The 19,512-nt window shown below is 61.7% G+C and overlaps 7 protein-coding genes across 7 annotated transcripts; 4 read left to right on the plus strand and 3 right to left on the minus strand.

Moving 5' to 3' along the window:
* Positions 1-161: 161 nt before the first annotated feature.
* Positions 162-2,285, plus strand: BXZ73DRAFT_50068 (branched-chain alpha-keto acid dehydrogenase E1-alpha subunit; the record flags this gene model as incomplete). Its single annotated transcript, XM_048020369.1, has 10 exons — positions 162-404; positions 472-497; positions 571-670; positions 793-848; positions 934-941; positions 1,009-1,124; positions 1,243-1,429; positions 1,538-1,775; positions 1,835-2,102; positions 2,163-2,285. The coding sequence occupies 10 exons, from the start codon at positions 162-164 to the stop codon at positions 2,283-2,285; spliced, it is 1,365 nt and encodes a 454-aa protein (XP_047875904.1).
* A 490-nt stretch (positions 2,286-2,775) lies between these two features.
* Positions 2,776-4,794, plus strand: BXZ73DRAFT_103267 (uncharacterized protein; the record flags this gene model as incomplete). Its single annotated transcript, XM_048015525.1, has 2 exons — positions 2,776-3,533; positions 3,588-4,794. 2 exons carry the CDS (start codon positions 2,776-2,778, stop codon positions 4,792-4,794), a joined length of 1,965 nt encoding a protein of 654 aa, XP_047875905.1.
* Positions 4,795-7,325: 2,531 nt separating this feature from the next.
* On the minus strand, positions 7,326-9,153 carry BXZ73DRAFT_79048 (uncharacterized protein; the record flags this gene model as incomplete). Its single annotated transcript, XM_048022999.1, has 8 exons — positions 7,326-7,373; positions 7,624-7,791; positions 7,857-7,900; positions 7,969-8,164; positions 8,233-8,524; positions 8,577-8,645; positions 8,698-8,888; positions 8,941-9,153. The coding sequence occupies 8 exons, from the start codon at positions 9,151-9,153 to the stop codon at positions 7,326-7,328; spliced, it is 1,221 nt and encodes a 406-aa protein (XP_047875906.1).
* Positions 9,154-10,250: 1,097 nt separating this feature from the next.
* BXZ73DRAFT_103269 (uncharacterized protein) lies at positions 10,251-10,784 on the plus strand (the record flags this gene model as incomplete). The annotated part of the gene is made up of 2 exons (XM_048015526.1): positions 10,251-10,641; positions 10,729-10,784. The coding sequence occupies 2 exons, from the start codon at positions 10,251-10,253 to the stop codon at positions 10,782-10,784; spliced, it is 447 nt and encodes a 148-aa protein (XP_047875907.1).
* Positions 10,785-11,177: 393 nt separating this feature from the next.
* BXZ73DRAFT_79050 (uncharacterized protein) lies at positions 11,178-11,751 on the minus strand (the record flags this gene model as incomplete). Its single annotated transcript, XM_048023000.1, has 4 exons — positions 11,178-11,298; positions 11,359-11,388; positions 11,445-11,606; positions 11,666-11,751. The coding sequence occupies 4 exons, from the start codon at positions 11,749-11,751 to the stop codon at positions 11,178-11,180; spliced, it is 399 nt and encodes a 132-aa protein (XP_047875908.1).
* A 3,786-nt stretch (positions 11,752-15,537) lies between these two features.
* Positions 15,538-17,267, plus strand: BXZ73DRAFT_91115 (uncharacterized protein; the record flags this gene model as incomplete). The annotated part of the gene is made up of 3 exons (XM_048025870.1): positions 15,538-15,627; positions 15,800-16,279; positions 16,320-17,267. 3 exons carry the CDS (start codon positions 15,538-15,540, stop codon positions 17,265-17,267), a joined length of 1,518 nt encoding a protein of 505 aa, XP_047875909.1.
* A 537-nt stretch (positions 17,268-17,804) lies between these two features.
* On the minus strand, positions 17,805-18,956 carry BXZ73DRAFT_50070 (NAD(P)-binding protein; the record flags this gene model as incomplete). The annotated part of the gene is made up of 5 exons (XM_048020370.1): positions 17,805-17,922; positions 17,990-18,173; positions 18,237-18,520; positions 18,584-18,676; positions 18,745-18,956. The coding sequence occupies 5 exons, from the start codon at positions 18,954-18,956 to the stop codon at positions 17,805-17,807; spliced, it is 891 nt and encodes a 296-aa protein (XP_047875910.1).
* Positions 18,957-19,512: the final 556 nt, after the last annotated feature.

The raw sequence follows: 19,512 nt of genomic DNA on the forward strand, positions 1-19,512 counted from the left end.
ACGGCATGCTTGTAGCCGTAGTATGGTAGGCTCTCCATCCCAAATGGCGTTCAGCATGCTGGCTGCCCGAAACGGAGGGCGGCATCCTCCGGCCCGACGGGGCTCTACCCCACACTCTCGTTCGAGCGCCTACCGGGCACTACACTCTTCTGTCCACCACCATGATCCGTCCGACACGCGCCCGCGCCCTCCAAATCCTCCGCGTCGTACAGACTCGCAGAGGCATTGCAGGTATACCACCACGACTTCCAGAACTCCCGCATGGCAACCTTCCGGCGTCACAGTCTCCCATTACGTCGAGCCTCGACTTCTTCAACTCAGTGACGCCGGGAGGGAAGCAGATACCTACGTACCGAGTGCTGGACGGCGCAGGCCAGCCAATTGAAGGTGCACAGGTCCCGGAGGTACGTACCAATCAGTCTGCGTGCATATACCGAGTACCCACGAAGAGAACCCTGGCTATATGCGCAGATTGAGGAGGCGCTCGCTCGAAAGATGTTAGTGCTCGGCAGTTGCGTCTGGTGGCGTGCCCGAGCTCACCGCCTTTCTGTTCCGCTCGTCGGGACGCAGATACGAGAACATGGTGCAACTCCCCATCCTTGACGACGTCCTGTACAACCTCCAGCGCCAAGGTCGCATAGTCTTCTACGTGCGTGCTTCTTCGGCATCCGTATTCCACATTCAATGCTTAGCTCGGCCGCTCGCACGCCCCGCAGATGACCGCAGTGAGTGGCTCAAGATAGCCAGTCCCGAGAATTCCGGTCCTAGAACTCACACGCGTTCGTGCTATAGTACGGCGAGGAAGCCGCCATTATTGGCTCGGCGGCGGCGTTCGCACATGACGACGAGTGAGTGCCGCGTCCGTGCCGACTTCTGTCTTGCATGCTCACGTTCTGTCTATATCTCTGTCCCTCTCACGCGGCCTAAATGAAGAGTACTCGGTCAGTCGCTCGTTCCTGACTCGTGCCATTCATTCGCTGACGTCGGTATGCCCACGTGGTTCTACAGCTCAATATCGCGAGTCTGGCGTGCTTCTCTTCCGTGGCTTCGGCCTTGACAACATCATGAACCAATGCTTTGGCACGCACCTAGATTCTTCCGGCAAGGGGAAGCAGATGCCTGTCGTAAGTGACGTTCTCTCGTCTTCCATCTCCGATGGTGGGGAGGCGTTCATAGATGATGAAGGGTTTCGACTCGATCGTGGCGAGCAAGTGCTGACGCCCTTGCATCTTGCCTTTGCAGCACTACGGTTCCAAGGAGCTTCACTATCACACTATTTCGTCGCCCCTCGGAACGCAGATTCCGCAGGCAGCGGGTGTCGGTTACGCGCTCAAGCGTGATCCACAGCGACGAGGCAAGAACTGTGCAGTCGTTTATTTTGGCGAAGGCGCCGCATCGGAAGGCGACTTCCATGCGGGCATGCTACTAGGTCTGTTGATCTCTTGGTCATCACTGACAGACGTAACCTTACGCTTCACCAAACTGTACCCCCACCGTATATTGAAACGGTCAACGCCACGCTGTGCCGCTTCCATAGCATCCACAATCCCGTCCCCGACGGTATTCATTGCACGCAATAACGGCTTCGCGATCTCGACGCCATCGTCGGAGCAGTACTACGGGGACGGTATCGCAGCGCGAGGCCCCGGATACGGGATCCACACCATCCGCGTCGACGGCAACGACGTCCTGGCGGTGTACGCCGCCGTGAAGGAAGCGCGACGCCGGTGCATCGACGAAGGCCGCGCTGTGCTCGTCGAGACGATGACGTACCGGTGCGTCCGTGTCGGGCTCGGCAGGGCGCTCCCGGGACTGACAGACGTTTCGCATACAGAGTGGGGCACCACTCGACGTCGGACGATTCGTTCGCGTACCGCGCGCGGAAGGAGGTCGAGGACAGGAAGCGGCTCGACAACCCTATCGTGCGCTTCCGGCTCTTCCTCGAGGCACGGGGATGGTGGTCGAAGGAGGAGGAGATGGCGCTCGGAAAGCGGCTCAAGACTGAGGTCTTCGCTGCGTACAAGAAGGCGGAGGCGCTCCCGAAGCCCGCGGTGGGAGAAATGTTTACGGAGGTGTATGGGGGTCAGGAGCCGTGGCATCTGGTGAGTGCACAGGTGATGGGTCTAACTGCACACGGCTGATGGGCGATGGCGTGGCGGCAGAAAGAGCAGCGGGAGGAGTTGCAGCGGTTGGTGCACAAGTACGGGCGTACGTGGGAGCCATGGCGGACGCAGCTGAAGAGGCACGAGGGTGAGGGGCGGGAGTGGACAGAGGGCGTGCGGTGAGCGAGAGGATGGTACGGAGCACGCCATGTACGATGAGTAGGAAGACATTAAGGTCAGGGGACGGCGCTCGGCGCCTGGGGCCCGCTGGGGGCGTCGGGGCCGGTGGAGGTCGCATGTATGTGGCGGCGGTCGATTGTTGTATATTGTGTGGCGGGTGCGTCGCCGTGGCGACGCTGGGAGGAGCTGGCGGGTGGAATTCGAAAGGGCGGCGGAAGACGACGGGGGCCGCCTGGGCCGCGGGGGGGCGGGAGAGGCCAGGGACGTGATCGCGGGCCTGGGATGCGGATGGCGCCGGCCTCTTGTGTCGCGCGTAGCGGGCGCTAGACCGACCGCCTCTCTTCCCCCGCCTTCTCCTTCTTCACCAGCAGCCTTGGGCCTCTGGATGTCTGTGCGCTCCCAGACATAGGCATCGGCTTCGCTTGCATCCCAAGCAGGACCAGCAGGACCGCGTCCGCTCCTTTGCCCGCTGCCCCCGGCCGTCGAGCGCGCCATGTTCTCCTTCCTCGCCGCCCTGGTCGGCTCTCTTCTTTTCGCCGCTCTTGCTCCCTCCCTTGCCACAGCAAAGTTCGCCAAAATCTCCTTCTCCACCGTCCAGCAGTGCGGCAACTTCACTGTTTCCTTTGCAGGCGGTCAGTCCCCCGGCGCCCTCCACCTTTCTGTCCTCCCCGTCAACGGCACCCCCGTCTTCATCCCCCTCCCTCCCTCCGCCTGGAATGCCTCTTCCGAGACCGGCGTCGCCATCACCTTCCTCCCTTTCCCCTCCGGCACCCAGTTCGTCGCCTCCCTCGATGACCGGACCAACAAGAGCACCGCCCTCATCTCCGACATCCTCGTCATCAAGCCCTCCGACACCAACGACCAGTCGTGTCTCCCACCCGCCAACTCCTTCACTCCCCGCTACTCGATCGACGGCGGTCTCTCCCAGTGCAAGAACTTCAACGTCTCCTTCGACCCCACCGTCGCCCGCCCGCCCACCGTCCGCGCCTTCGTCCCCCGGGCGGCCTCGCACTTCCTCAACAACACCGCCGTCGACGCCGTCGCGGGCGTGAGCACCTTCGTCGGAAGTATCCATCGGGGGCTCACCGCGATGCTCCTCCTCGAGGACGATGACGGGTACGCGGAGACGGCCTCCCTGGTCCCCGTCACGGGCGATGTGAGCAGCGACGCTTCCTGCATCCCCGATGACTTGCTGTCAAATGTGGCGACGGTTCAGACCGCCACGACGTCCACGCAGAAGGTGACCCCCAAGTACGTGATCCATCACCGTCTCCCGCGCAGATCAGATGCTCATTCCCTGCGCAGGATTGCGGTCATCGTCATCGCGGTCTCATCGGGAGTTGTCGGTCTGCTGGCGTTGCTCATGCTCGGGTGGTTCTGTCGGCGGCGGTCCCAGGCTCGCAGGACCGGCCGGTTTGACAAGCTCGCGGACATCCCTGCCACGCCCGACGTTGAGAAGCGGTCGACGCTCCCCATGCAGTCGGAGCCGGAGATGTCGTTGCGCCCGACGGAACCTTTGTCGCCCCTGGACCCCACCGCGCAGTACGTGCTCGACCCACCGTACATCCGCATGAGCGGCGCGCTCGTCACGCCCACCACGCCCGACCCCCGCGATCCGTTCGGGGAGCAGGCGGCAGGCCCCATTCTCGGCGCGTTCTCGGCGCGCGAGTCGATCCAGACGCAAACCCGGCTGGGCGCGACCGCGATGGGCAACACGGCGTCGGTCGGGTCTGCGCTGACGTTCAACCGGACAAGAAAGAGCACGCCGAACCCGTACGAGAGCACGGCGTACGCCGTCGCCGAACGCGAGTCCGCGTACGACCCGAACACGGAGAAGATCCCGGGAACGTCGCCATATTGGGGCCGCCTCGCACCCACCCCGGACAACTCGCTCTCGTCGGGCTCCGCGCTCCGTCGGGGACAGTCGGTCAAGTCGATCTCCGCCAGCTCGGTATCTACCGTCGAGATCGACCACATCCTCGAGATGGCGACCGTTTATGGCTATGGTGGCGGCGCTGGCGACGAGATCCCTGACCTCCCGCGCCCTCCTGCAATCGCTCCCGCCACCCTCCGCTCGTCCGCGTACATGGCCGGCTACGAGTCCCGGCAGTCGATAGCGGGCTCTGGTCGCTTCTCCCCCGCTGGGTCCGCCTCTGGTTCCGGCACGGCTTCGCATAGTCGGAATGGCAGCAACCAGAGCCAGCTGAGCGCGGGTAGTACACGGCCGCTCAACCTCTCGCAGACGCGCCTACGCGCCTTCCGCGAGCCCCCGCTCGCGACGCTGCCGTCGTCACCACTGCCCAGCCCTGGTGCGCGCCCGAGTTTCGACGCTGGCGCCGTGCCCGCGAGCCGCCAGAGCTTTGGGCTGCCTGCCGGCCCGACGATGCCGCGACGCGCCCTCCGGAGAAGCGGGAACGGCGAGAGCCCGCGTGGCTCGGGTGCGAGCTGGGACGATGGTCTGTCGGGCTTCACAATTCTCAGCCCTCCAGAGCCGCCGACCAGCCAGGGTTGAGGTAGCTGGAGGGTTTTTCCGATTTCTGTGACATACCGTGGGTCCTTCTGGGTGGGTTCGAACACTCGCTCCTTTTGTCCACCCCCGCTCCTCCTCCCCGTTCTTCAAGCTCTGGACCTTGGTCACCCGCCTCGATGCGGCCGTGCACTTGCCATTCCCGTTCAGACTTCCGTGCACGGTCCACACGTCAACGGCCTCCGCCGTTGATCAAATTCCCTCCCAACCCAAGGCGACGTCGCAGCACCTTCTATCCTCCTCCTGCGAAGACCCCCGTCGCCCGGAATTCACGCCGAGGTCGCCGCGTCCCTCCCGGCGAGACCTTTGACCCCAACCACTTGCCCACTTGCCCACCGACATCCCTCCACGTACCTTACCGCCTGCCCGCTGCCGCCGTGCCGCCGATATTCCTTGACCCTTCGCTGTGCATACTTTTCCACTTGCACTTGCAAACACTCGCGTGCCCAGGGCCGCGTTCGCTCTTTGGACGATTGCATCGTCGCTTTTCCCCCTCTTCCCGCCCGGCCCTGCCCCCCTTGACTGCCTCGGGCCAAGTGCCAAGGACTCGCCCGCTGCCCACCCCGTACCCTACTACGTGCCCTTAGATGTAGAGTAGAGAGAGGCAGTATAGCCAGCCGACCCCACTTGGTGCGTCGTCCCTCATCCTCCGGGCGCGGCCCGTTGTTCGTTCGTTCCACTGCCAGACTGCAGGTCTCGTCTCGGTGATCGGTGAATGCGCCCTGCGGCGCGGGTTCGTAACATTTGTATCTCTAGCTGTACGCCTAGCACAAGCACCGTTCTGTAGGACTACGCCCCGCAACGAGCCATACCCTACATAAGTATCGATTATGCTCTCGCTGTCCCCCCTTTGCGCGCGCGTGTCTGAGTCCTGAAGCCTGACGGGTGCGCCGGACAAGTGGCGGAATGAAGGAAGGCGGGCGGGTCGAGCCAAGCGTCCTTTTGAACCCCGGTCAGTCCGGCGTTGCGGGGACGGGCACGGAGATGAACTGTAGAGCCGTGATGACCTGCCGTACGGACCGCGAGATGAGTGGGCAGCTATGAATGCGTATCTTACATACACGCCTGATGGACGGACGAGAAGAAGCGCGCATGCAAAGACGGGAATAGCGGCGTACGTGGTTCGTAGCGCGAGGCGATGCGCGCGGTGACATACAAACATAGACCCATTGAAGGCCGAGAAGGGGAGCGTCGCCGGTCGTCGGCCGTCGGGCTCCTGGAAGCCGAGCATCGATGGGAAAGACTAAAAGTGTGGGGGTGCTTTCGCTCGTCACCGCGGGCAAGTCGAGCGAGGCTCATACGCCCCCCGTCCGACGTTCGAAGGGTGCCGGTGCTTGCCTCGGCCTCGTCCGCCAGCTGGCCACGGCGTTGAAACCGGTTTTCGGGGCCGTCCGTGGACGGCGGATTTGCCGGCAGCGTGGCTGGTGATCTTGACCAGGAGATGCTTCCTCTATAAATGATCGATGAATTCGGGATGCACACTTTGCTGAATCGCGGATCCGCGGCCGAGAGGCCGACGCGCGAACAGGGACGTGATACCACCACAATGCCTCGCCCTCGCAGCTCTTCTGGCTAGGCCGCTGATCCCGTCAGAAGGGAGAGCGTGCGAGTGCCAGCGCGGCGAGTTGCTAGGGACTCGCATTGAGCTCCTCCTCGTCCACCGCAATTGCAGACGCACCGACTGGCTAGCTGCCGCTAGCCGCCAGGGCCCGTCCCCTGTCCCATGCCCGTCCACCACATGCTCACTCCCCCATCTCCATCGCCGCATCACCCACCCCACCCTCGTCCTCTTCCTTGTCCTTGGGGAGCCTCGCCGCCTCCGCCGCGGCCTTCCGCCGGCCGCCGAGCATGAGCGCGACGTAGTCCGCCGCGCCGAGCACATGCCCCTCCGCGCCGTCGCGCTGCCTGTGCGTGCCCGCCTTCGCGCGCAGCTTCGCGCCCGTGTGCGTCTTGCGCTCCCGCGCCGGTGCCGCCGACGCTGCAGCGGGCGCGGGCTTGGGCTTGGGCTTGGAGACGGGCTTGGGGGCCGGCGCGGCGCTGCTCGCGGCTTTCTTCGCGCCCTGCTGCACGGTCAGAAGGGGCGCGGCGCGAGGTGGACGCGGCTCGGACGTACCTGGCGTTTGTGGAACTTTGCGCTGCGGCCCATCGCGCGGACGGGGGAGGTCGAGCAAGGCAGTTGCAACAAGAAGTCGACCGAGCGCAGTTTTCGCCGCGCGCGCTTGGGGCGGGATTATCCGGGCCGTCAGTCCGTCGCGGCTGGTTTGTGTAAATTTGCCGCATCGTCACATTCTCATTCTTGTTTCGTCTTGTGTCGTCGCTCCTTTCATGGCCAGAAGACGGCGGAAGCCTGAAGAACTCGTGATATAGGCCCATGTCTTCCACCATCGCCGCGGGACCAGGGCAAGGCACCGCGCCCTTCCCAAAAGCTAGCAATCCTTTCCAGCACAAGGCCTCGTGATGAGGGTACGCGACAATTAGAAGTCTGCGATCAGCTCGGTATGCCCTGGTGTCTGGTATCAGAGCATCTCGTGGTGGCGTTGTGTAGCAACAGCCGACTTCTCACGCTAATTAAATATTAAAGTGGCCGAGAGGAAGAAGATGACGTCACGCATTCCAGCTCGACGATGATCGGACTCGCGCAGCGTGCGTGAGAGGGGAGTGGTATTCCAGCACTCCATCGCACCGGATACCGTACAACAATAGACGAACGTCACTCAATTTCCAGAACATAACGTCAATGCCGTGTTTCGAGCCTGTTCGATCGTTGCTCTTTCGTAGCAATGTCCTCGGTATGCTCAGTATCGTATTTCTCACCCAAGAGAGCGGCGCCTTCGATGATCCGTACTCCTTCACGGTAGCGTGACCGGGAGACGGCACAAGCTCCGCAGACGAGCATGCCGCGCCTTCGATATCTTGGAAACGGTCCATCGCAAGCCGGTTCCGCATGATCTTGTGGAACATGAACAGCGCGGAGAAGACGATCTTTCCGAGTTTCGTGGCGCGTGAGCACGCTTGTCCAACAGACCGCACGCAGACGGACCACTCACCGCGACGATGTTGACGTAGTACCCGAAGAGGTCCATGAAGATGCCTGTGCCACGTGCACATCGGAAGATTACCGACCAGACCTGCGAGTCTCGACGCGACTCAGAGACTCACCAAAGTCCGGCACTCCCGGCATCGCCGCGCGGAGTTGGGGCAGGAGGAGGATGTTCGTCAGCGGGAGGAAGAGCGCCGACTCGGGGAGCGGCCGCCGCCCGAAGTGCGCGCAGATCGCCACCCAGACCATCGCGGCGGCGAGGAGGTAGTTGGTGAGGAAGAGGGTGACCGCGAAGGTCTTCGCCCCGACGCAGCGCTGCCCGGATGTGGGGACGCGAGTCAGACGTGCGCAACCCGAAAGGGATAAGCAGAAAAAATGCGCACACGGATGGAAAACATGACGTAGAGCGCGCGGTTGGAGCGCGGAGTCCAAGCCGGATGGATGGCCGTGACGGTCAGGTCGTATCCCGAGAGGCCTCCGTACTGGTGGACAAAGTAGATGGGGAGAGCTGTGGCGTTGACGTCTCCTCCGAATACCTCGAGCGTCGTGGACAAGTGGTATTCGTCAAACGGGTACCAGGCAGAGAAAGAGTGTTGCCGTCGGAAAGCAAGTGTTTCCATCGGGGCGATCCACGTGAAGTTGTGAGCGGTCTCAAAGGTCTCTTGTGGGGAAAATCTGAGCGATGTAAGCCAAGCTCCGTAGTGACGTCGTGTACCAGAATGCGTACCCGATGCTGTACGTCCCGGTGGCGTGAACGACAGCGCTATTCGAGGCATCCCATGTGTATGAAAGACTCCTGTCACAACATGTCAAAAACCGACGCCGGCGACGTGAGCACTGGAACATACGAGTCGACCCACAGCGAGAACGAGTTAAGGGTCTGCCCACATCCGACACCCGAAAGCTCCCTTCCTGATGCAGTGTCGTTCCAGTCCGGAGGGAGTCCAGGGGAGGCCTGGTTGCATCCAGTTGGCCACCAGGTGAGAGTGACGGACGCGGAGTCGAGGTCGATGTCCAACGGTACGAATACCAGTCCGATCTGAGGTTGATTGTCGGACGAGTGAATGGAGAGAAACCCAAGTACTACTTACTCCTGGGGCACCTTCTTCCGCAGAAAGAAGCTGTAAGCCGTCCATGACCGGAATGGTTCGGCCAAAGGCGAGACCGACGTCCGAGACGAGCATCGTGGCGCTCACTACCCCAAGGAACAGCGTCGCGAGCGTCCCGCTGAAGAGGCGTGGGTGGGCACGCCACGCTTTGCTCAGCTTGACTCGGGCTCCGTTGCAAATGCGCTTGCCGAGCATGAAAAGGGCTTCAAGGGGGCTTGGTCGCAGCGCGCGTAAGCATACAGAGTGGACGAGGGGACGAAGGACGTACAGCAACTTATATCTTTTCGGCCACCACGTTGACGTGTCATCGCGCCCATGTTGACTGGCATTGCCTCGTCTTGTGACCCGAGGAACGCTGAAGAGCGGCTGCGGTGTGGAACGACTGCGGGGCGCCATGGAACGACTTGATAGAGATGCCTCATGCCTCTGGCAGCAGGGGATGAGCCTTCCCAGTGCGGAGGCAACTTAGGGTTCTAGAGAACGTGGAGCGGTGGTGAGCTTTACGGCTGAGGTTGATGGGTTTGTCTGAGTGGACTGGGTCACTGGGATGCAGGGCGAAGGCAGATATCAGTGGCTTCTAGGATCTAGCATCCAATCGAGGGCGAGTGAGTACAAAAGACATCAGCACTCTAAGTACGAGGGACAAGACTACTCGGGAGATTCAAGCTTAGCTTCATCAGCCCGCATAGCCCGCGCAGCACGCATCCACCATGGAGCTCCCTTCTCTGTCAACCGCGCCTGTCGAGTAGTCTGCCAGTCTGGCCTGCCTCCGTCGTTCCAGTGCGTGGAGAACATGCACAGCTCCGTGGTGTTGATATCTGCCAGTATGTAGCACCAGCGGATTTAGGAATAGTCTCCTCAACGGAAAATCTGGGATCGAGGGGACGGTAACGGTCACCGCGTGGTATCCGTACAGACTAGAACCTAGTTGCGTGCGAGTTCGGCGGGAACGGCAGGTACATATGTTGTCGTTCAAACGTCTAAGAAGCTTTAAGGTGTCAGCAACGGGGCTAATGACTTGTGGATTCATCGAGTATGTACTTATGCGCACTCACTCCTGATGGCCTTTCGCCGCCGCCGCCGCTTGTCCGCCGAAGTAGTGGGTTGTCGACAAAGGGATTGGAAACACGCGAGATTGGAAGAACAAGACATGAGATACTTTAGAGACCAGCCTCAGATGGATGCCGCCTGCCCATTCGCGGAGGGTACGAGTGTTGCGCACCGAAGTTTCCACCAAGTGCACCGTCCGCCAGAAGCGCCCCGGCAGACTAGCTCTCCTCCTAGCCACCACCATGACCTCCGACCGCGCCTCCCCCACGCCCTCCGACGACTCCTCCGACACCCCCGTCGAGCTCGAGGCCGGCGAGCTCGACGAGTTCCCGCGTCCTGGCGGCTCCGCCCACAACGCCCCACCCGACTACCCTCAGGGCACGTCGTCCTCCCAGCACAGCGGCTTCTTCTCCTCCCTCTCCGCGGGCCCGAAGCGCCGCCTCGGGGGCAACACGTCCTTCATGGGCCTGGGTGGGACGCGCGACACGAAGAGCAGGCGGAAGGACGGAGCTCGCGCGGGCGGGCCTGGGAGCCACCACGGCCCGTCTGGGGTTGGGTGGGAGGCGGGCACGATGGGGAGGGGGCGGGTAGACGATCTGGTCGATGTGGGGCTAATGGAGCAGCTGAAGAAACGTGAGTGGTCTTTGGTTTATGCGATCTGGATGGGGGAGGGGGAGGGTTAGATGGAGTGATGGAAGACTGATCTGCGAGGTGTTGCAGAGTTTGGAGATCCGTTCGACGACACGTTGCTCACGAAGGCGAACAAGACGCAGTGATTGAGGGGAGGTACGTGTTGGGTGGACTGCTCTGTTGGTGAAATACGCTCATGTCGTTCACATTCAGTTGTGCCTCTTTGTCGTCTGCTGTTGACAACTTGTAAACCCACTGTATCGATATGGCTCTGCGAATGAAGTGTACGTCCCCCAGATCCTGCCGATGACGAGATGTGTGGCATCAGCGCGGAGCGTCGTTCAACACGTGGAGCAGCGCACATATTCGCTATTCCGGGCACACGACTGCACACAGTGTTCGCCCGAGAAGCGGTGCTAAGCCAGGAAACGACTCAGAAGCCGCGACTTTGATTTTGTCGCCAACCCATTAATACAGGCAGACCGCTCGCACTAAGTATGCCCCATCTCCTTTGTTCGACGGGATCCCTCTTGTAACGTCTACACCAAGCCGAACAGAGTGACTTGCGGGGTGAGGGGGGAGTCCGCAGGAATGCTGTTGTTCGCGATGATGAAACGGGTGTTCAGGAAGCCGTACGTCTGCGACTCCGTCTCGATATGCCTACGTTTATTGATCAGCTCGTCGTCAGGCGGTCGGACATCGGGATCGACTCGGACTTACGCGTAGAGGTACTCCCCCGAGCCAAATACGCTATGATTCTCGTCAAGCCTCGTCCACCGCGTAGAAGGAATGTGGACGGGACTCACCCGACACCCCTCAGGCGGACGTATGCGAGTTTGTTCTCCGCCACGAAGTTCAGGATGAAGGTGGTCTCAGGGTAGAAGGTGCCGTCCGCCAGCATCCTGCCGTTCTCCGACGTCGGGAACAATGTGGCAACCAGTTTCCCAGACAGGTCTGTGAAGTTGCCCCTGTGTTACATCCATTGTTAGTGAACGTTCGACATCCGACCAACCAGGAGTCTGCATACCCCAGGATTTGCGAGTGGATACGTGTGCCTTGCGGAGTGGTGTACGGGTTCGTCGCTTTCGGGTCGAGAACGAAGGACCCGACCATCAGCGGCTCGAAGTGGGGAGTCGGAGCAACGTGCACGGTGGCTGATACTCCGCCGTGGTTGCGGCGAGCGCGACGAGGAAGAGAAGACGACGGAGAAACGCATGGTGGTCGATGACGCGTCGAGGTTGATAATTTCAAAGGAAGAGACGAGCTGTCGGCAGGCAGGTGTGCTAAGAGGATGCTGGTGAGTCGAAATAAGGCTCTCTCGAGTTTATATACTGTTGATTTTCGGACATTCTGTGCCAGTCTATCACCTTGATGTCCGATGGGCATGACGAGACGTCTGACCAACTCCGGAAAGTTGCTGCGACATTACGCACGTCTTTTGGACGTGTTGTGATGCGAACGCCGCCGCCAACTCGTTGGAGACGTCGGGACGGTAGATTATGTGGCCATCAGGGACGACGCGGAGAGGCAACTCCGAGGTCGGGAACTATTGGCAAGCGTATGTACACAGCCTCTGTCACCGAATGAGCTGGCGTCTCTCGTTTCAGAGTCTGCGAGTTCCTGAGTATACAAACACGCTTGTTAACGCCCTTCCGATCCGCAAATCGAGTCTTGCGTGCGGCTTGAAATTTTGTCGGTCTGTGCACTGCGGACGTCGATGACTGAAGGATGGTGATAAATACAGCAAACCGCAGCGGCGAATTTAGAGGACCGGGCCGGGCCGGGGGGCGGGCCCGCGCGACGCCGAGGCCGGGGGAGCCCATGTTCGAATCCAGCTTGGGTTGACCGGTAGCCTATGAGTTCGACCCCAAACCACGCCATAGGACTCGGTATTCTCGCTGACCGCAGACTGGAAGGGTTAGGAGACCGTTCTGTGCGTGTGCGGCGCTATGCTAACAATGCAGGATACGTGACCACGGTCCTGACTCCTCATAGGCATAGGCCTCATCTTCGACTGCACGCCGCACTTCTCGCACACGTCCAACGTGCGCTGTACTACCCCCGGTCCCCGATATCTCCGGAGAGCGCGCTGACAACGGTGTGGACGCGGGCGCGTGTGCACCTGCTATACTGCGACGTTGATGAACGGCTCGATCGCGTGCGCGTCCGCGGTGACGGTGCGGTGCGAACGCGCGGAGTCGGACGCGGAGGAAAGCATGCTGAGTGCAACCATTTTGTAAGTGACTCGCACGAGTGCGTTCGGTGGTCTCAGGCTGACCGTGTTGGTGCTTTGCTTTTATCATCTGCACTCAGCACTGGGAGAAGCCGGAAAGGTTCGCGGAGATTTTGGCGGAGATGGCATGGTCCCGCGGATGTATAGATCGTGGCTTGAGCTTGAAAGCTTGTGGAAAGGTCCGACTTCTGGATCCGGGTCGCGGGAAGCCGGTCGGCGTGGTTTCCACGTGGCGGCTGCATTGTCGCTGGCGTCCGGGACGCGCGCGACGGCCTCGTTGCATTTACCACCACTCTCTTTGTTCTTCAGACTCTGTATGGATAATATTCTTCGACTAGCAACATGATGTGCTCTCTCGAGTAAGTGCACTTTCTCGTAGAGGAACGTCGAGGGTTGTGCACCCCCGTTGTGGTGCCAGTCGCAGGTATGTTCTCTTGGCTCTTCAGTTTCCTTCGCGATACTGTGTCCAGATATGTTTCAGAGTGTCACACGTTGTGGCCAAGATCCCTCTGCGGATGGCAAGATGTGCATTCGAGTGCTCCTGGTTTCAGAGCTTACTATATGCGCTTGCTCTGCAGGTAACAAACCTTGATAGGACGTCATAAGTTAGAAGAGCCCGGCCCATCTAGACCGTTGCCGTACAACAAGATCTGCTGACCACCGAAGCGTTGTTCCCCACTTCTATGAAGGTACGTGTTTTCTCATCCTCGTTAATCTACCAATCTCCTGGCGTCCCGCCGGCAGCGAAGTACCGCGGCGCAGCGCGTTCTAAAGCTCGCGATGACGCCGCGCCCAGTTCTCCGTCATCCATCCACCGCCGAACGGAACCCACATTGGTCCCGGTACGCCCAACGTTCCAGGGCAAGACTTGGTGCCCCGCAAGGCTCGGACCGAACTTGACGACGAAGGCCGCACGCTTTATCCTCAGGAAAGCCTGCTACGTCCGGGTCGCCCCACTCGGTTTCCAGGGTCCTAAGTCGCACTTTTCTGGCAATCCCAAAGATGAAGCCGCGAATTTGGTGGATCATATGGTGTTTCTGTATGAACTGTGAGCCAGCTGAGTGCAAGGACATGGGCGCTTGTTGATGACGTACCGAATCGCGCCGCATCTTATCTTATCTCCTGCGACGCTCGCCGTGCCCCCATGATGGAACTTTTCGGGTTGTCCCAGCGCTGTAGTGCGTGAATGGTTACGTCCTTCTTATCATACCTTTAGCGTCCTCCCGACAACTGTGAAGGAATGGCGCTCATTATCTACGCAGACACGCCCCGTGGCTGTGGTACGCGCGCAGTGGTAGCGTCATAGCATTCCGGTGCTCTCCCGCCAGTATTCGCAACACCAGCACCACAGGTGGAACCGCGGCTCCGAATTCCTATGCTGGACCGGATATGAAGTGCCCTAGAAACTGTTGTGCGTGTTCTGCAGGAATGAATGCTTTCTTCCCTTCATAGAATTCGACACCCTCCATCCAGCCATACGCTCCCTTGGCTCTTGGTCAACAATCGAAGAACATCGATTTCAGATACCACCCTCGGAACCCCGCTTAGGAACCGCCCATAGCTCTAATGGTTGGCTGGACCGCGATGGCCGCTGAGGTCCTCACCAGGCCTCAGCGAGCCAAACATGGCGAGAACGGTCCCTCGATCGGCGATCTCGGCGCGGAACACGGTCCAGGACCAGCTTATGCATTCAAGTCGTATGGTGCGGCACGGAGGCTTCAACCACTCCGTCTGGGCACCACCACTCGGGAGCTGCCAACGAGGCAGTGCAGGTCCGGGGGAGAGGCAGCCGGGTCCTCAAGCTTACACCGCAAACATTCTGAAGCGAGTCAACTTATAAGCACGGCGGTGATGTTCATCTTCCGACGTTCTGTCACTGAATATCTGTTTATGCCGCTACAGGTGCTCTGGGCGAAGAATGGACACTAGCCGAACCTGTTATCATGTGGAAGCCGGGTGCAGACTCGGGTCATGACCGGATGACCCACCCTCGTTTCCCGAAGCCGCGGATAATGAAATGTCTTGTCCTCGGTTGTGCGCAATGGAAGACCGGCGGTGAGTCTTGTCTGACTGCTGCATCTTGTGGCTGCCTTATCGCCATCGGAGCCTTGGTGCTGCACCCACGGAGGACGGCGCCGACTGGGGGCGGGCCGCACATCCCGATTCGAGTTTAGCATCTTGAAACCGACGGACAGTCGAAAGGACGAGGACGCGACACGTACGAGGACAAGACTGCCCACAGGACCCGCCGGAGACCGACGCCCGCCGCGCGCGCGCGCCTCCGTCCCGTGCAGCGGAGCCTCGGGCAGGCACTCGAGCCCAGGACGACCTTTCCGGCGTTCTTCGCGGCATTTCTCCCTTCTCACTCGCGCGGTTCTCAATTCTGCGGTTCATCTGCCGGAGGACGCGCTCCCGCCCGCGCCGTCGTGCTTTGTCTTCGGCGGGAACTGCCCTACAATAGGCCCCCTCCTTTCTCTCCGCGCGCGCGCTCCCCCGGCCCCGGGCCTTCCCAGCCACTACGTCTCCCCACACTGCCTCCCTCCTTCGTCTCCCTCCCTCCGTCCTCCGCCCCGGCCCTGCGCGCCCACATATATACATAATGCGCGTTCCCGCACCCGTGCGGCCGTTCTCTTCCTCCTGATCACCGACCTCCCGCCCCGCGGGACATGCCTTTTCCCTTCAAGCGTGCCCGCGTGCAACAGGAGCCCTCCGCGTTCTCGCGCTCCATCCTCGACGCGGTCAAAGCGTTCTACGCGGTAGAGTGAGTGCGCGCGTCTCGCCCTAGAAGCCTCGCCGTGCGACTGACGGATTCTCATTCCACGCAGGAGAAGAGAACCTCAATTCAGTCAGTCGTCCCTCCGCAACACCGCGCGTGCTGCTTCGTGTTCTGCAACGGAGACTAACGCTGCTCTTCACGCACCCACAGAGCCCCCCAAACATGACCGTCGACAGCGCGCGTCTCAACAGGCAGTTGCAGCAGCCGCCGCTGCAACCGCTAACGCCGCGTACGTCCCGGTCCGTCATCCCCACCGTATCACCCTCCTGCCCCCCGAGGTGCTCGCCCATGTCTTCGTGCTCGGTGCGGAGGAGGACGCCATGTTTCCCGTGACGGTCTCGCACGTCTGCCGCGCCTGGCGCTATGTCGCGCTACACACCCCGCGGCTCTGGCGGCGGATTACGCTCGACTCTGGCAGTCTCGCGATGTGGGCGCAGCGCATCCACCGCGCCAAGGCGTGTACGCTCGATGTGCAACTCGCTCCACAGGTCGCCCTCGCCCCTCTTCCGTACTTCAACCACGTCCAGCTATGCATGCACACTGTCGCGCCGCACGTCCACCGCTGGCGCTCTCTCGAGGTGCGGTTTCGAGGGTACGCTCCTTTCCTGTGGAACGCCGCCCTCTCCGCTGCTGTGGCACTCCCCCGCGATGGAAGCCCCGCTCCTCCGTGAGCTCACTCTCATGTACCCGGACAACGACGACACCAAGGAGTTCGCACTCTTCAACGGGTTTGCCCCTCGCCTGCGTCGAGCGACCATCCACGGTATCCGGCTCGTGTGGACGCCCTCCCTGTTCCAGAACCTGACCTTCCTCGACTACACGCACCACGGCTTCACGCGCGGGCCCCACGCGTCCGCCGAAGTGCTCTACATGCTCCAAGTCTCCAGCAACCTCGAAGACCTCCGGCTCGCGTTCCCCTGGAAGGGCGACGCGCCCTCGCGCTACGCTCTCTCCGCCTCCTTCTCGCGCGCGGTGCACCTCCCCCGGCTCCGCAAGCTCGCGCTCTACGTCGAGGGCCCCGACGTGCCCCCCGCGCTCACCTACGCCCTCCCGCACCTCTCGCTCCCCGCCCTGCGCGCGCTCTTCCTCGTCTCCCCGCCCGCGCGCCACGCGTTCCCCCACCTCCGCACCGTCCTCAAGGCCTTCCCGCGCCTCCCGCCCCTGCACCACCTCCACCTCGCGCACGCCTGGCTCGACGACCGCTTCCTCCCCGCCCTCCTCGCCGCCGTCCCGCCCGGCACCCCCGGCGCGCTCACGCTCACGCTCGAGGGCGCCGCGCTCTCGCACGCGCTCCTCGCGGCCGCGCTCCGGCACGTCGCCCCGCGCCGCCTCCGCGCGCTCGCGCTCGTGCGCGCCCCGGCGCAGCTCACCGCGGACGCGCTCGTCGACGTGCTCGGCCGCGTCGCGGGCGCGCCGCTGCAGCTGCAGGCCGCGGGCGCGGGCGCGTTCCGTCTGCCGCCGCCCCCGCTCGCGGCGGTGTACGTGCGCGACTGCGCGGGCGTGGACTGGCGGTCGCTCGCGTGGCTCCAGGCCGCGGGGATCGCGCTCAGGGTGTGGGAGGGCGGGCGGGAGGTGGACCTGCGCTACCCGCGCGCGGTGAAGAAGGCGCGCTTTCGCTGAACGCTCGCTCGCCTGACGCAATGCAAGATCCGCATGCGCTTCGGATGGATGGTTGTTGGTCTGTAGGTACCTGGTCGGGCGGGCGCTGCCGTCTCGTCTGCTTGCTTTCTCCTTGCTATCCGCGTCTCTGGCTGTGATCACGACCTGACACGACACCGGACTTTGCACCTATCTGGTACGATATCCATGCACGCCCTCATTTACGACCCCGTCCGCACCACTGTGACCTTCATTTCCCTACACACGTACCTTACCATTCCACACTGTAGCCCACCGCTCTTGCTCTCGCTGTCCAAGCTCCCCCCACTCCGCACCTCGGACCGGGACCGTCTTCGTCTACGTACATGTACACGTACATTCGTCCCCGCCGCGCCGGGGGCTCTTCGCACCTATGGCAATCCTACAGCGCGCGTAATTTATACTCCTACTGTAACTTCCGTAAATAGTGCTCTCTGCCCACACATGTATCGTACATATCCATGTATAGCATTTATGTACGCCCCACGCGCTTGTGCGTCCATGCCACTCTCTGTTGCTTCAGACGGTGGACGGGTTGACGGCGAGGTACCCGCCATCGACGGCGATCTCCTGGCCGTTCGTGTAGCACCCGGCGGGCGACGCCAGGTAGATCACAGTCCCCGCCATCTCGCCTGGCCTGTGCGCAGATCCAACGGCGTCAGCAAGCACGAAACTCTGGAGGCGCCGGGAAGAGTGCCACCCACCTCCCCGCGCGTTTCGTGGGGACAGGCACGAGCCCCTTGCCGATGCGGTCGACGAGCTCGGGCGTGACCTCGTCGTAGGTCATCTCCGACTCCCACACGCCGGGCGCGATCGCGTTCACGCGGACGGGGATGCCCTTGACCGCCCACTCCGTCGCCATCATCTTGCTCAGGTGGGACGCGGCGCCTTCGCGCTGTTGTACGCGAACTGCCACAGGCGGATCAGGTGCGCCTTCAGGAGAGAGGGTACAAATTGGGCTTGCGTGGTTCTGCGAAAGCTTGACGTGTCCGCTCACGCTCGTGATGTTCACGACGGAGGAAGTGTACCCAGAGACGTCGTCGCTGCCTTTGGTGAGGAGACCGAGGAAGGCGGTGGTCACGAACCATATCGAGAACGTGTTGACGCTGTAGATCTGCGCCCAGTCGTCAAAGGACGCGTCCGCGAAGAGTGCGCGGCCCGTCGCGTCCGCGCTCGCTCGCTGGGGCGCGTTCGGGTCCTCGAACCAAGGGCTGACGGGGCCGACCTGGCCGGCGCTGCGGGGCGTGTCAGAGTGTGTCTGAGTCTGAGGACGGATCGGAGGCGGGACGCGTGCTGACTTGTTCACCAGGAGGTGCAGCTTGCCGTCTGCGGCCTCGATCTGGTCGCGCGCCGCAGCGATGCTTTCGCGAGACGTCACATCCATCGTGAGCCTGCACGAGACGCGATATCAGGAACAGTCTAAGGCGGCTCAGATCGTACTTGAGGATAAAGAACTCACGGAATCATGGATCCGTTACCCTTGTGCTCCGCGGCGAATGCACTCGCCGCCTTGTCCAGCACCTCTTTCCGCCTCCCGGTGATGTATACCTTCGCACCGTTTTCCGCCAGTCCCGTCGCGATGTGCAGGCCGATGCCCGTTCCGCCGCCGGTGACGACGGCAACACGGCCCTTGAGGTCGAAGATCGCGTCGGCGCGTACAGAGGCGTTCATCATCGAGTGGCTTCAGGTCCTGAACGCGACGTGGAGAGAGGTCTGGGGGTCTGGGAGGACTTCCGGAGGACGTGGTCACTATGTACCTGTACCTATCGCTGCGGAGGTCCGGTCCGCAGAACACGGTCAGGCGGTCCACGGGTAAGGTGTACAACGGTGGCAGTTGACGGTGGTAAAACTCCCAGGGTGCCGTGCGCACTGATAGACATCTTCCAGCTTCTGCAAGACCAGCATCGCGGGTTTCTGGGACCGGAGACGATGTTAAGACCAGATGTCGGAGGTGGGTAGACAGGTTAGCATTACTCACATGAAAGTTGGAGACAGAAAGCGCTAATATTCAAGTAGCGCTGAAACTTTCCCAAGCTCCAGCGGGCCTTCTCCTCTGCCTCCTCCCTCATGCATCTCCGTCTACTATGCTGCACTTTTACGCCCTCTATAGTGCGGAATCAACATGTTCATCCGGTGACCTCCTTTCGCGCAGCACGTGAACCCTTTCGGACCAAGACACCGTTCGGCGTTTGGGCCGACCCGACTGGGAGCTAAGTACTGGGCTAGA

Source organism: Epithele typhae, assembly GCF_022376455.1.
Source record: "Epithele typhae strain CBS 203.58 chromosome Unknown BXZ73scaffold_39, whole genome shotgun sequence".
Lineage (NCBI taxonomy): Eukaryota > Fungi > Basidiomycota > Agaricomycetes > Polyporales > Epitheliaceae > Epithele > Epithele typhae.